This window comes from Blennius ocellaris (assembly GCF_963422515.1).
Source record: "Blennius ocellaris genome assembly, chromosome: 19".
Classification (NCBI taxonomy): domain Eukaryota; kingdom Metazoa; phylum Chordata; class Actinopteri; order Blenniiformes; family Blenniidae; genus Blennius; species Blennius ocellaris.
Genome location: NC_137668.1, coordinates 9,597,307 through 9,611,684, shown reverse-complemented (window position 1 = coordinate 9,611,684; position 14,378 = coordinate 9,597,307). Strand labels below are relative to the sequence as shown.

At 43.5% G+C, this 14,378-nt stretch overlaps 2 protein-coding genes across 2 annotated transcripts in view; one reads left to right on the top strand and one right to left on the bottom strand.

Annotated features, from left to right (window-relative positions):
* Nucleotides 1–435: 435 nt before the first annotated feature.
* Nucleotides 436–2,877, top strand: LOC308144192 (vascular cell adhesion protein 1-like; the record flags this gene model as incomplete). Its single annotated transcript, XM_080515248.1, has 4 exons — nucleotides 436–517; nucleotides 1,492–1,806; nucleotides 1,887–2,144; nucleotides 2,786–2,877. The coding sequence occupies 4 exons, from the start codon at nucleotides 436–438 to the stop codon at nucleotides 2,875–2,877; spliced, it is 747 nt and encodes a 248-aa protein (XP_080371374.1).
* A 1,359-nt stretch (nucleotides 2,878–4,236) lies between these two features.
* Nucleotides 4,237–14,378, bottom strand: part of LOC308143726 (melanoma receptor tyrosine-protein kinase-like) — a 39,859-nt gene continuing 29,717 nt past the window's right edge. Inside the window, exons 12-27 of the mRNA XM_080514625.1 lie at nucleotides 13,676–13,875; nucleotides 13,449–13,578; nucleotides 13,020–13,110; nucleotides 11,530–11,687; nucleotides 11,347–11,379; nucleotides 10,713–10,857; nucleotides 10,509–10,631; nucleotides 10,242–10,340; nucleotides 9,617–9,802; nucleotides 8,020–8,175; nucleotides 7,779–7,854; nucleotides 7,371–7,517; nucleotides 7,153–7,250; nucleotides 6,456–6,599; nucleotides 6,126–6,219; nucleotides 4,237–5,811 (exon numbers count right to left, since the gene is read on the bottom strand). Of these exons, the coding sequence (XP_080370751.1) occupies nucleotides 5,492–5,811; nucleotides 6,126–6,219; nucleotides 6,456–6,599; nucleotides 7,153–7,250; nucleotides 7,371–7,517; nucleotides 7,779–7,854; nucleotides 8,020–8,175; nucleotides 9,617–9,802; nucleotides 10,242–10,340; nucleotides 10,509–10,631; nucleotides 10,713–10,857; nucleotides 11,347–11,379; nucleotides 11,530–11,687; nucleotides 13,020–13,110; nucleotides 13,449–13,578; nucleotides 13,676–13,875 (2,200 nt within the window). The 3' untranslated portion in view covers nucleotides 4,237–5,491. The remainder of the gene's footprint in view (nucleotides 5,812–6,125; nucleotides 6,220–6,455; nucleotides 6,600–7,152; nucleotides 7,251–7,370; nucleotides 7,518–7,778; nucleotides 7,855–8,019; nucleotides 8,176–9,616; nucleotides 9,803–10,241; nucleotides 10,341–10,508; nucleotides 10,632–10,712; nucleotides 10,858–11,346; nucleotides 11,380–11,529; nucleotides 11,688–13,019; nucleotides 13,111–13,448; nucleotides 13,579–13,675; nucleotides 13,876–14,378) is intronic.

Genomic DNA, 14,378 nt, shown 5'->3' with positions numbered 1-14,378 from the left:
AAAATGTTTGATACAAGGGCTGATTAGTAATCAGTAAGCAGATTACTTTTTCAAGGTAACTGTGGAAACACTGCTCATGATACACCAAGTCTGTATTCCCTTCACTGGTTTGTCGTGCAGCTCAGTATTTTTTCTAACATAAACAAACAGAGATTTTATCTTGATATGTTTCTGTTGTGCTTTAGATACACTCCTATACTTATTTATACTAATGGATCTTCCAACAATCTTGAAAAAAGAAGGATCAAGAGATCATACAGGACATTTCCCTGGTGTCTCCGGGTGGAGATCTGTCTCACACTTTAAACACTCTGCTCTGTATCGCATAATATATCGTTGCGTTCAGATGTCCTGACGTGATCACTTATTGTCTCGTCGATGAAACGTGTGACCGAAGTGACCGTGAGGAGGAGATGACACGTTGTGTGTTTGCAGATGGTGTTGCGGAGCGTCCTGCAGGCTCAGTGTGTGAACATGAAGACCGTGGCCATGTTTCTGAGCCTCCTCTTTCTCTCTGGTGAGCTCCAGTCTCCAGCAGCTCCAGTTTAGAAACGTGTTCACAACATGAGGCCTCGTGTGTCTGTAACGCTGACCCTGTCATTATTTGTGGATGTTTCCTTCAGTGCACGTGGCTTTGGTCAGTAATTGTTTTCACAGGGGGGCAAGTGAACGGGAGCTCGTCATCTGCTTGTTGCACCTCAGTGAAAAGTGAACATCACATTGTGGCTGAAGTACGTTTTCATTCTACAGGTGCTTTGGATGATTGTGAATACCCATCAGCTTTAACAATTATTACACCACAGAAGATGGAGGCACTGAGTGGATCTTGTTTAATCATCCCATGTATCTTTACTGACGCGCCACTGTTTGACAGCACAAGACAAACTTCTGCAATGTGGCTCAGAGATCATCCTTTCAGGTTTAACCCTGAATATGTGCTTTATGAAAGTGATAAGGCGAATAACAAGTATCCGATAAATATTACAGGAAACCTGTATGAGAAAAACTGCACCACTTTGTTTTTTAATTTAACCACTGATTACACACACACATACTACTTCAGGATCATCAACTTGCCTTTTAAATCAACAGCTGCTTGTCGTCCTCTTGAGATCACCGTTACAGGTAAGAATGTTTCGACTATTTTATATGTTAAAAAATCTTGTAGACAAAGAGATTCTATGTTGGGTAAAACTCTCTAAGGATGAACAAAGAAGAAAAGTTTAATGTACAGTAGATGATCAAATTTGGTTACTTTTATAAACATGTTCAAATAGAATGAGTATAATTGAAGAACAATTAACAAGAAAATAAGTTATTAGAGTAATTACAGTGTTGCCGGGTTACAAAGTTACAAAGTTCTTTTAAATTACTCTGAATTACAGCAAGTGGTGGAGATTTGTAGTCGCTTGGTGGTTTGAACAGCGACTAACTTGATGTCAACTCTGAGTCTCATCGGTTCTGTTGGTGTAAAATGTGTGTTTGGTGCAGATTCTCCTCCGAGGCCCACATTAGACGTCTCAGGTCACCTGGCTGAGCTGAAGGAGAAGGAGTCTGTCACTATAACCTGCTCAGCTCCCACTCCCTGTCCACTCTCCCCTCCTGGACTCACCTGGAGCCTCCAACCAGACACTCACAGCCAAACAGAGGAAAACACAGAGGGAACCTTCACCACTAAGATCCAGCAGAACGTCACTCTGTCAGACCGACATGATGGATTCAACCTCAGCTGCTCTGCTGTGTATCCTGTTGGTGGAGGAGAACGTGTGAAAAGAGCCGTGGCAGAGTTAACTCTCACTGTTTCTTGTCAGTGGTCCTGTCAGCACATCACACTTCACATGTTTGTGATGGATAAAGTCAACATGAGACGTGTTTCTCTCCCTCAGATGCTCCTAAAGACACGTCAGCCTCCGTCAGTCCATCAGGTTTGGTGTCAGCAGGGAGCTGGGTGAACCTGAGCTGCTCCAGCAGAGCCAGACCTGCTGTCAGCTACACCTGGTTCAAGACCACAGACCATGGAGGCGTCAACGTGTCGGAAGGAGGCTTTTACAGGTTTAATGTGACCGAAGGAGGAGTTTATTACTGTGTGGCTGCAAATGTTCTGGGAGAACAGACCTCAGAACAGATTCGAATCACTGTTGCAGGTAATGAAAGCCACTTGCTGGATTACAGAATCCAGGTATATGTATGTTATCTGCTTAATTATCTTATTAACACAACAGATACAGCAAGTTCGTATTGTGTTGCTAAAAATAATCATCAGAAGTCATTTTGGATTCATGTGAAAAATGCAGGTAAATGAACTATAATCATCATCATCATCATCATCATCATCATCATCATCATCATCATCATCATCATCATCATCATCATTCTCGATAGTTCTTTAACTCAGTCCAGTTTGTCGATATTTTTTTGTTTTTTCTTGACCATCAACAGAAATCTGGTTAAAAAGTGATCCACTCTGTTTTCTAGTGTCGTCTTACCTTAAAAAAAACCCAGAAACTCAATCTTTAGTATTGAGAATGAACACACCAGGTTCACCTGCTTCTGATTTTCTTCTTTTAGAACTGAAAGCTACCATTTTATAAAATGTTTACATTAATGTCATTTATGAACATGATTATTCAAGTTAAACGGTGGAAAATCAGCTGTGACCTTCACTACCAAGTTAAACTTGCAGGATCATCAACTGAAGCACTTTGTGATCAGATTGTTTTTTACATTACGTTACTGTTGAATCCTGTAGAGACAGAAAACTGTGAGATGACTTCTCTCTCTGCAGACGACCAGAGGTTTGGACTCGGAGTCCTCGTCACTCTGAAGATTGTGGGAGTCGTCGCTCTCTGCAGTTCAATCATCATCTTCGAGTGGTGAGACAAACTTTCACATTGGTCATTATTAAAAGTTACAGTTCAACATGTTTTGTTTTGGTTTTCTTCCAGCTGGTTCAGATGGAGATTTCGCCACAAACCAGTGAAGGTAAACAAGTTGTGCTCAATGTTATAATGTTGTAAAACTCAAATGTAGAAAAGGAATGCCCCAATTTGAAAAAGACGAATCACACACAATTATTTAATAATCTGTTAATATGAAGAAAGAATTACCCAACACTGACCCCTGGGGGACGCCATAAGTTATGTCCAAACTACCAGAGCAACAATCACTTCTCGTCACAAAGTGTTTTCTGCTTGTTCAATAACTCCTCATCCAATCCAACACTTTACCCTGATGCCATACGGTTCCAGTTTTATAGAATAATGTTGTGATTTATGGAGTCGACAGTTTTCTTCAGGCCAAAGAAAATTCCAAGGATGTGCTATTTTACCTCTAAATCTTTTGTGATTTCCTCGATTGAATCAGAACTTGTGATGTTAATTGGTTTGTCCTGAATCCAGACTGGTTTTCTGTGACTAAGTTGTGTTTGTCTATGAATTTATGCAGACAGCTTTTTTCTTTTTTTCCCTTTCTAATATTTTGGAGAACTGTGGTAGAAGTGAGACAGGACCTGATCCAAGTCTTATATTCAGCATGAAGGGACATGGACAATGACTGCATTGGAGATTAATTTGACTCCATTTTTCTGATAGTTGAAGTAAAGGCCCCTTCAGATGGGGGAAGACTGTCCAGTATGTGTGTCACTGCTGAAGGCTCTCTGTGTTGTTTCATTTGCACACAGGACTCACAAGAAGCCGACTATGTCAACAACGTGATTGAAACTCAAGCGTCTTGAGCCACAAGGCAAAGATGAAGATGATAAAACAACCATAAATGTTTTTTTTTTTTTTTTCATTTGTTCTGGAGTGAAATCTGTTGCTTGTGTGGATCTCGGCGTCATCCAGTGTTGTAGAGATGAACTAGTACTGATCTGTGGAGGATAAACATCAATTACCGTTCAATTATTTCTTTGTGTATTTGAACCATGTTTTGTGGTCATTTCATGAGCAATGCATATCCTCGCCTTTTTGCTGTTTGTTCTGGTTGTTATTGTATCAATGTTTGATCAAGAGAAGTGTTTTTCTTCGTATCAAAACTGTATTAAAACTTCTTGCAGTAACCACATTGTAAAATTGGTGTGTTTTCATTACGGACGAAGGGTTTAAATTCAAAAATAAGTCACGAGGAGAAGAGGAGAAGTGTTGAATCCATCAGCGACGTGGCTTATATATAGTGTGTCAGATACACGCCTTATACGTAACACCTTACAACAGAAAGAACATGAAGCGTTTCAAAGTTGGACAACCTTTGTTATTTTTTTTACACACAATAAGAAGAAACTGAAGACAGTCCCTCAGCTCCAAAACGTCAGTGACAAACAAGCATGAAGAGTTAAAAGTGACATTGACGGTGAAAATAAACAAGGTTTGGCTCATTCTTGTCAAGTATAGTCAGACATTTAACAACTATTTACACCTCCTGAAAAAAACAAAACACAGAAGCTGCTACATTTGGGAAAAAGGTCGGCAGGTGAACTCCAAAGTTCAGCAGGTGAGCCAACAGGAGCTCCAGACGTCCAACGGTGAAGCATCAGGTGACCGCCGGCTCGTAAACTCCGACCTGAACTGTCTCTGCGCCTCACGAGACTCACCGCTCCTTCAGTTCACCACTTTTCATTGAGATCGTTCAATTCTTCAGTACATCCAGTGGTAAAGAAACACTGCTAGAACATTTTGTTAAAACTCGACACTCCGTACAGGGAGGAAGGTTGCTTTTGTGTTGGCGACACTGCTAATGCTGTGGACAGAGGCTTGTGACGATCTTATGTACAGTCGGACATGTTTGAGTTGGTTTCATTGATAAACAGGCGCTGCTCCTCCACTAAACACGAGTTGAGTGAAACAGTGAAATAGCTCTGGTTGGAAACAACCGCCTGGCTAATGCTAATGCTAATGCTAAGAGTCGAGTCAGTGAGCACAATAGAGTTCGCTTTAATTTTTTTTATATACAATAAATGAAACAAATAATTAGAATTAGGCGTCTGGGAAGACCAAGCTTGATATTTTGGTATGTTTTGTGACGGCGGTAATGCTAATGCCTGGCAGCCATTGAGGCGAGAGCTCATGCTGATGCTACAGTCAGACGTGTTTGTGTTGGTTCAAAATAACTGGATAACTCCTCTGGTAAACAGGAGTTAAATTAAATAGTAACAGAAATGCTCTTTACTTGAAACAAAATCTTTCAGGTATTCGAAGCGCTGAAAAGACCAGTCAGGTCAGTGTGTCTGGTGTTAAGTTCGATTTTCTTTCCCCGTGCTCGTACGGCGTCAGTGGAAGTAACAAACATGGTGACATTAAAAAAAAAAAAAAAAGGGAACTTCAGTGAAGTTGTTTTCAGACATTTGGGACTGACCCCCATCCCACAAGTTCATCGTACCATTAACATGGAGTCTCTCTCGGTTGTGGGTTTGATTTTGTCCCCGAACAGTTTGAAATAAATCCAGACGGCGAGAAAATCAGTTCAATCCGGTTTGCAGCCTGGATTTTGCTGCCCCCTAGCGGACGGGAGCATGCAGTGCCGCGCTCAGTCCCAGGTACTCCAGGTTCTCCGCCGCGGGCAGGAACAGGCCGTTCCCGTTCAAAGCTGCCGTCGTGTCCATGGACGTCCGCGGCAGAAAGTCCGCCTGGTAGTCGGGGTTGTCCAGGCAGTCGCTCGCCACCAGGGGGAGCAAGTGCTGGCCGCTGTTCAGGTATTCAGGCCGGGAGGGGTGCGAGGTGGCGCCCCAGCCCTGACTCAAGTCCTCGTAGTTTGGATTCAAAACCTCCGAGAGGCCGCTGTTCCGACTGGTTTCACTCAGACTCTGGTTCATGTACTCTGGAAGCGGAACAAATGAGAAGATCATTGAAAAGGTCAAATTGTGTAAAATGAAAAAAGTTTCAGGCATTTTATTTAAAAAAACATCACAGTTAATGAAAGGTTTTGTTATTTTTAGTTGCATTCTCTTGACTTATCAGCTAAAAATAAAGGATAAAAGGTTGAAAAGCATTTAAGTGAAATGATAAGCAAGGCGTTTGTCACAGGTCTATTTTTTTGTTGGTTTGTCAATCACGATCCCGCTCCGTGACTTAAATAATAAAGCTTGTTATTTGACTCGTCATTGAAAATATGGAGGTAGTGGTGATGGATACCGTGGCCTTCGATGTCTTCTTTATCCGCCGCGCCTTGAGTCGGGTCGCTGATGTATCGCATGGTGGTGCTGTTCTGTCGGACCGGATGACCGTTCTGACGAAAAAGACCAAATGCTGATAAACGCGAACTGCATTTGTGCACACTATTCCTCGTTACTTTCCCACCTAACTCCCTCATAAGTAGAGAGAATATCGAGAGGACTTACAGTAAAGTCATGTCAACCAATCACAACAAAGGTGTCACTGGGAAATGAGCTTCTTAACGGCAAACGTTTGCCTTCAAAAGTTATTAAACACATCGGGAGACTGTGACAGGTGAGTTTTTAATACCGTGGGACCGCAGGGCCGGTCATCATTGTTATTCAGGCCTTTGTAAGCCAGCAGATATTCTTCAGCGTCGACCATGCCGTCTGTGTCCTCGGTGCTCAGCAGGCGGGAGTAAAACCGGCTGTCTGACGGACTGGGCAGGTCTCCCTGACACGACACAACGGACGCAAGAGGTTTTTAATTGTCATGACACACGTGTTACTGGGATTGCAACGAAATCATAGCAGTACTCTTGGATTTAGAAAGCAAAATAAATGTAAAATGAAAAAGACACAAAGGGCCCAATCCAACAGGGAAGAGGGGAAGCAGAGTGATTACTACGTTGACACCATCGAGAAACAGACGTGGTTTCAAAAGACTGAAGAGAGGTGCTGTCCTGTACCCAGACTCGATTTACTCCCAGTGGAGGAGCCAACCGTTTCAAAACCCTTTGAAACATTCATTCTGTGGTTTTCCCTGAATAAGTATCCATTACAAGCTTCAGTCTTCAGTAGAAAAACAATGCGATTAATCGCAATTAATTACAGAAAATTGTGCAATTAATTAGTTTGTTGTTTTTTTTAATCAACTGACAACACTAATTGTTACACTAAAACTTAAATCTGTTTCGGTTTTTCGGTTTCCCCCCCCCTCATATATCCAGTCCTGGAATCTGTTGCACTTCATCACAGTCCAAGACTGGGATAACTGACGGGTATACCTGTATAACCAGGTATCTGGACGGGTCGCTGGCCATTCGAGAGAATTCCCCAATTAGCTCTCTGAACTGAGGACGACTGGAGGGGTCGATCATCCAGCCTGCAGCGGAGAGGGTGACAGAATCAGCGGCATTCATGAGGAATCATACGCCACAAACTTGTAGGAGGCCGAATCCTTCTGGAGACCCTCTGTCGCCACCTGCAGGTGCTTGCCCCTTACATTTGACCATGATCATGTAGACGTCGATGGTGCAGATGGGAGGCTGAGGCAGCCGCTCTCCTCTCTCCAGCACCAGGGCGATCTCGCTGGCCGGGATGCCGTCGTACGGCTTGGAGCCGAATGTCATCAGCTCCCACACCGTCACACCTGTGGACCGTCAGGACACCGCTATTTTAAGTTGTAGGCGGCGTCTGATTGAACGGTGTGAGGCAGCGACTCTCCGGCCTCAAGTGTTTCATGTTGCTGTCTTGTCGACAGGGGAAAATATCAAGAGGCTACAATGTTACACGACGAGGCTCTAGTTTTCAGTTGGGCGTCAAGAAACTCAAAGACTTAAGTGTTCACAGCTGTTATCAGATATCAGGAGAGACACTGTGGGAGCAGTGAGATTCAGAAAACCTCCGTTACCGTAGCTCCAGACGTCGCTCTGATGAGTGTAGGTCCACTGCAGGATGGACTCCAGAGCCATCCACTTGATGGGAACCTGTGCAGAGCAGAAAGGGACTGAAACTCCGTGTTGAAAGACCCAAAGTAACATCAGGGAAAGATTTCAAGCATTTCCTGGAGAGAAAATGTAACGTTTCTGACACGTTTGTGTTTGTTTGATTTAATAGATGGCATCATAAAAGTCACCAAAACAGACGCTCACCTTTCCTCCGTCGGCGTGGTATTCCTTCTCGTCGGCCGTCAGCAGCTTGGCCAAGCCAAAGTCTGTGATTTTTACGTGGTTAGGGTTTTTTAAGAGAACGTTTCTCGCCGCCAAATCTCGATGCACCAGGTGACGCTCTTCCAGGTAGTTCATCCCCTGCACACACACACACACACACACACACACACACACACACACACACACACACACACACACACACACACACACGTACGTTGTGTTCGTTTCTTGACTCTCCCTGATAATACCACTTTGAACCACAAGATGGTGCAGTGAGTAACTGTTTCCACTCTTCCTGAATTTCAGAAAGAATATTAAATATGGCAGCTTCTCACTCTGATTGAAAGAAGAAGGAAAAAACATTTGAGGCTTTTAGCAACAACAAACAACAACCTGCTAAACTCTGAAGGCCAGTGACTCACTGCTGCCCCCCAGTGCACAAAAAATGACGTGACATCTACTGACACGAGCCACACAATCATGCTGTCGCTCTGCTCTTCTGTTTTATCTCTTGCAGTTTCATTTATCTCCATTAAGTCGCTCCCTGGCTTGTTTTAATCTTTAAAATGTTTGTTGCTCCGACAAGCGAATCAGAAATCAAACTCTATATAGTGTCATCGGGGGTTTAGCCAATCCCAATCACGGAAGGTCCTCCCTTTGACCCTCCCACAATTAGGCAGCTCTGGCACATGGCACCACGAGAGGAAGTACTTCCTCCTCTTCCCATAGATGGGCATGTGTGGGCGGAGCCAGTCCAGCTCACATGGACACAGCAGATTCTGAATGCAGCTCCAAGGATCCAATGTTCTAATGGATGAAATTCAAAGAAAAGCTGGATTTGGAGCTGTAAAACTTGTACAATGGTTTTGGACCAATGAGACTCCATAAAAGTGTTGAAAAGGTATATGATATAACCCCTTTAATAAAAACATGATGTGAAATGTTTTAAACCAATGTGTCTTAAAGTTGTCGTTGTTTTTCCACCTTGGTCCTTCATAATGACACATAGTCATTTCACCTCACTTTTTCAAACATCGACCACAAAGATTTTTAAATGTAGTATTCTCTTTTTAAATCAAAAATCCAGTTTTGTCACGTATCGTCATATTTTCTGTTTCTGTGATGTTTGTGGTTATTTATCCAGAATGAATTTAACTATACAGATGAAAACACAAAGTCAATTTAACAATAATTGTTTGAATTGTGATACTTTCTTTGATAGAAACCAATAAAACATAATGGCGTTGAGTGTGTACACATAGACTTCCCTTAGACAATGTTGCTCAGCACTGCCCCCAATAGTGAGGCAGAGGTACTAATAAGTCCTGTTTTTCTCTTTTCGCGTTTTGATGTCAAACCATTGAGAATAAATAAGCGGCTCTGACGTGCTCACCACCAGCTTAACGCTGACCTTGTTTGTGGTTTTCCCACCACTCAGATCTCTAAATGAGACTTAAAGCAGACTGGGCAGATTAATGCGTTGCACTGTGTTTGGGTTAATGGCCTCATCAGGCTTAAATTGAGACGCAGGCGGTGGGGCCGCTGCCTCGGGCGCACAGACGGAGGGAGATTTTCTCACCTTGGCGATCTGCACGCACCAGTTGAGCAGCCACTGGGCTCCCACGTGGTCCTGGTGCTGCCGGACGTAGTCCAGCAGGCAGCCGTACGGCATCAACTGGGTCACCAGCTGCACCGAGGAGGTCAGGCAGATCCCCAGCAGCCGGCACACGTGGGGGTGGTCCACGCTCGCCATCACGTACGCCTCCTGCACAATCGACCAATAAATGTAGGAAGTAAGGTCAAATATACACAATTAGATAATTAATGCTGCTGCAATATGTGGAATTTAATCCACCAAGGGTCTTCAGTGTGTTCGTTTCAGTGGTGAGGTCACTTTTGGTTTTTTTCCCAGCATAACACGCTCTTTTTAATTAGCGATTTTAAGCTTTCAGCATCCTCAAATGCTTTGACTTAATCATGTTTCTCACATTTGGAGGGCTGAAATACTCCTTTCTTCTAGTCAGACATAATGAAGATCTCTGGGAGTAAAGCGTCCCGGTTAAAGAGAATAAAAGAGGAGGTGTCGGGGTGAAAACATGTTCTTAACAGCAAAGGATGCATCCCCTTTCTGTGTGGAGTTTGCATGTCCTGCCAGTGTGAGTGGCTTTTCTCCAGGTTTTCGAGAAAAGCGTAAAGTTTCTTACGTCCAGGATTTCTTTGTTGGCTTTGGGCGACGTGGCTTCTCTGAGAACTTTGATGGCGACTGGGATCTTCACATTCTCCCCTTCAGGGATCCACAGACCCTTTAAAACACACACCCAGTGACATCCCTCGAACTTAAAGTCATGAACAGAACTTGATTACAGTTATGAGTGACTTATTTAAAAAAAAAAAAAAGCCATTGTGACAATGTTACTTGAAAAAAGTAACTCTTGCATTCCTTTTTCCCGCTCTACCACAGTCTGTCCTACCTTGTAGACGGTCCCAAAGGCCCCAGAGCCGAGCACCCTGACCTTCTTAAACTCCATCTCCTTCAGGATCCTCAGCAGCGCCTGATTGGGAGCCTGACCGCTCGGCGTCAGCGGCTCCACCAGCTGCAACACACACGTTTATACGTTCAGATCAAGTTCAAGGAAGACACAAACCACGACTCCAATGACAATAACAACAGTGACCTCTCTCTCCTGTAGGAGGCGGCGCAGGGTCCTCTTCCTCTTGATTCGTCGTCGCCGTAGCAACACAAAGACGACCAACGACAGGATGACAGCGGCCAGGAGCCCCCCGACCACGCCGACCGCCAGCGTGGAGTGTGCCGCAGCACTGTGAGGACACACGATGAGGAGTTTCAGATCGAGTGTGCCGTGAAGAAAGTTTCCATCAAGTTCCATTTGAGTATTTCCTCAGTCGATTCTATTTATCCGTCCGTCCATTTTTAATACCAACTTATCCAACTTAGGACACTGGAGCTGATCACAAGTCACACATTTCACACCAACCTGCCATCTCAATGGCATATATTCAACTGCACTAATATTTGTCATCAGAAGTGATCAAAGTCATACATTGAAATGAGCTTATTCAAAAGTTTCAATTTAGCATCGAAGGAAAATTAAGGACATTTTTTGGGAAAAATTCAACAAAATCGATTACATTTCTAATGAACTTTCATTCGTTTTTGATCACAGTAGAGTTGAAATCTGTTCCAGCTGTTGTTTAGATGCAAACAAAAATTGTGTTTTGACGCATGCTGCTTATGTGACTGTTGCCGTTAACTTTGAAGCGCGAGTGTGTGTGAGGATGTAGTTTTACCCCGAGCATCCAGAGAGGCCAGGACCTGAACACCTGCAGACACAGACAAATTCAAATTCAATTCAATTCACTTGAATTCATATCAAGCCAAGTTCAGCAGTTAATTCAAGGCACTGTTACAGAGAACGACCCAACATGAGACGGTGAGACTGATTCTCCACGGGAAGGAACCTCCAGCCTCACCCCTGGGTGCAGTTCTGGTGGCAGGACTGACACTGGCCCGTCCTGTCGGGGTATTTCCAGATCAGCGTGTCTCCGTCTCCTTGCACGCCGTGTGGGCAGCGTGCCACGCAGTGGGGGCCATCTTTGAAGTGGACACACTGGGAGCACTGGTCTGGATCCTGTCGGTGGAGAAGGAGCAGCAGGTCCGTCTTTAGCCGTTTCAATTCACCCAGAAGCAATTGTCAAACTGTTTCAGATATTTAAAAAATAAAATTAAGCTGCACATGTGCTTAGATGCAATCGTCAAATTCCCATATTTTCCTCCAGTAAAGGCCCATTTATTCTCCACTTCCACATGCAAACAGATGCATATATTGTTCTGGAATTTTGCGATCAATCAACCAGAGGACAGATTGAATAAATACGAGCTGTAGGCTGTAGTAATGGTGTTGATGATGAGACATGGGTAAAATCTCTACATTTGCTAATGTAACATTTAGATGAGATTATTTTTGTAAATAACATGAATTACAAAAGACCTAGTGGATCGATTGCGGCAACAAGATTTTATGACCTCATACAGAAATAGATAAACAAATGTATCCCATCTAGAGGCTTTTTGAAGTTTGATGCATTTATTTAATCTGTTTGTTTTATACTTTTCCAACATATTTTGTTTCATATACACTAACTGTTTTATAATGTATTTCTTTGCTCACATTAATCAGTAACAAATGTTTAAACAGGAAAATGTTTAAAGTATTGTGTTGTCATCGATCCTGTGTTTAATCCTTGTTTGACCACTGGGTGGTGACATCACTGCATATTGCATACAACCCCGGGACTGAGGTTGTTCCTCTCCACAATTAAATCTGCTTTCCTTTTGCTTTCTGTCAAAATTCATAAGAATGTCTAATTTGTAATAATATCACTTCCACGGAAAAGGCAAGATGTAAAAACAACCCAACAGTGTGCGACGTCGTTTTTAGAAAATATGTATATATTGAAACGTATTATGTGCTGCTGCTTTATTCTTCATCAATTGTGTGTGTTCAGTGCATGTTTTTAAGTCCATGTGGTGTCACTATAGCACATTTCAGCTTGTTTACTGCATTTATAAGAAACTGCATAAATAACTCATTATGCAATATCTCTACAAAACTTGAACGACCTTCATGAGTCAAATAATTCATTTGGAATAGCAGAACTGTGGAATTCCATTAATCAGAACATTGTAAGTTGGAAAACAATGTGGCCGCCTCGGGTTATTACAATCGGATAAATAAAAAAAAATAAAAAATTGCACGGCGTTAAAAAGAACTACTGTAGCAACGCTATTTACAAATCATTAGAATGGTTGAAAAGCAAAAACATGCTGTTGAAAATAGTGTCAAAAGAAAGAGGAACTGCTAGAAGAATAGGACAGAATGTGGCATTTAAAAAAGAAAAGAAGAAGAAGAAGTCATCATGTGTCGCTTCTGCACAGATGATGAGTGTCCAGGCGGACTGACCGGCCCGTGGCACGTCGGGGTCTCGCTCATCAGCAGACACTCCGGGTGACACTCCACACAGCTGCCGTTGATCTCCACCTCTCTGGGCTCCCTGCAGGCATTTCAAATTCCACTTCAATACCTCAAAAATAACTCGAGGCGCATTTGACAACCAGGTAGTTGAATGGAGAAAACATGAAGAAGACGACTGGACGTAAAGGGGACATCTCAGAGATATGAAGACAAACTGCGTCTCGCAGCTGGAACAACTTCTGTGTTTTTCATGTTCGAATTCTAACTTCACAACATTTAAACACTGGGATTGCACTTGATGACAAACAAATTGACTCATTAGTCACTTAAAAAAAAATTCTATCATTCCCCAGATTGTGTCCCAATGGTTTGGTCCATTTTGCCGCCTGTGGATCAGTGGAAGTGTGTGTTCCTCACCCCTGCAGCAGGTTGCAGTGCACTACGCAGCGTCCCATGCGGTCAAAGTGGAGACAGGACATACACATGGCGGGCCCGGGACCCCAGCAGCCGCCCGAGCACTGCCCGTCACAGGTCCGATTCTGCTGCTCTGTGTGACACACGAAGAAACGCCATCGTCTACGGTTTGTTTGTTGATTTTACCCACAATCCTTCAGTCTGGATGCGGGCTTCACCGGAGGACTCACCGCAGGTGGCCGGCAGAGCGTTGTTTAGCATGGTGATGATTTGGTCCTTGGACCTGAAGAGACGGGTCCACTGGTTGGACTGGATGTAGCACAGCTCGGGGTTGTCCTTCAGCATCACCTTCCCGGCGCTCACCTCCTTCAGAGAGCGCAGGCCGAGCGAGCGGAGGTGCGTCACCTTCACCACGGCCAGACTGTGCTGCCTGGGGACGACGCAAATCAATCCTCAAGTCAATGTGACGGTCTGAGATGCTCCGAATAGTCTCTCCTGTCTCCTCTCCTGTCCACTTTTCCTTAATCCGGTGGAAGACGTCACGGGGTTAAGGAAAAAGTGTTACTTCCTAAAGGAGTTAGAGAAAGGGATCGCGTTGTTGTGGCAGTCTGACTGCACTTCCACTAGCTGGCGTAATAATAATCCGAAGGTGGCGCAGGTGAGTGACGTCTGCCGTGGTGAAGAAAACTACAAATTTCCTAAATGGACTATAAAAAGCACATTTCTAACACTTTCCCCTGTGCCTCTAACTGCTGATGGAATCTCAAATATCACAAGGTTTGAATTGAGATTAAAGGAAAAGATGCTGAAAGGTGAATAAATAACCAATGCAAACTGAGAATAGGCTGCACAAATCGTATACTTTACTATTTGTTTTACATCCACATAACATTCGTAGTTGGGATCTGGGTTTTAGATTATTTAAAGTTGCTC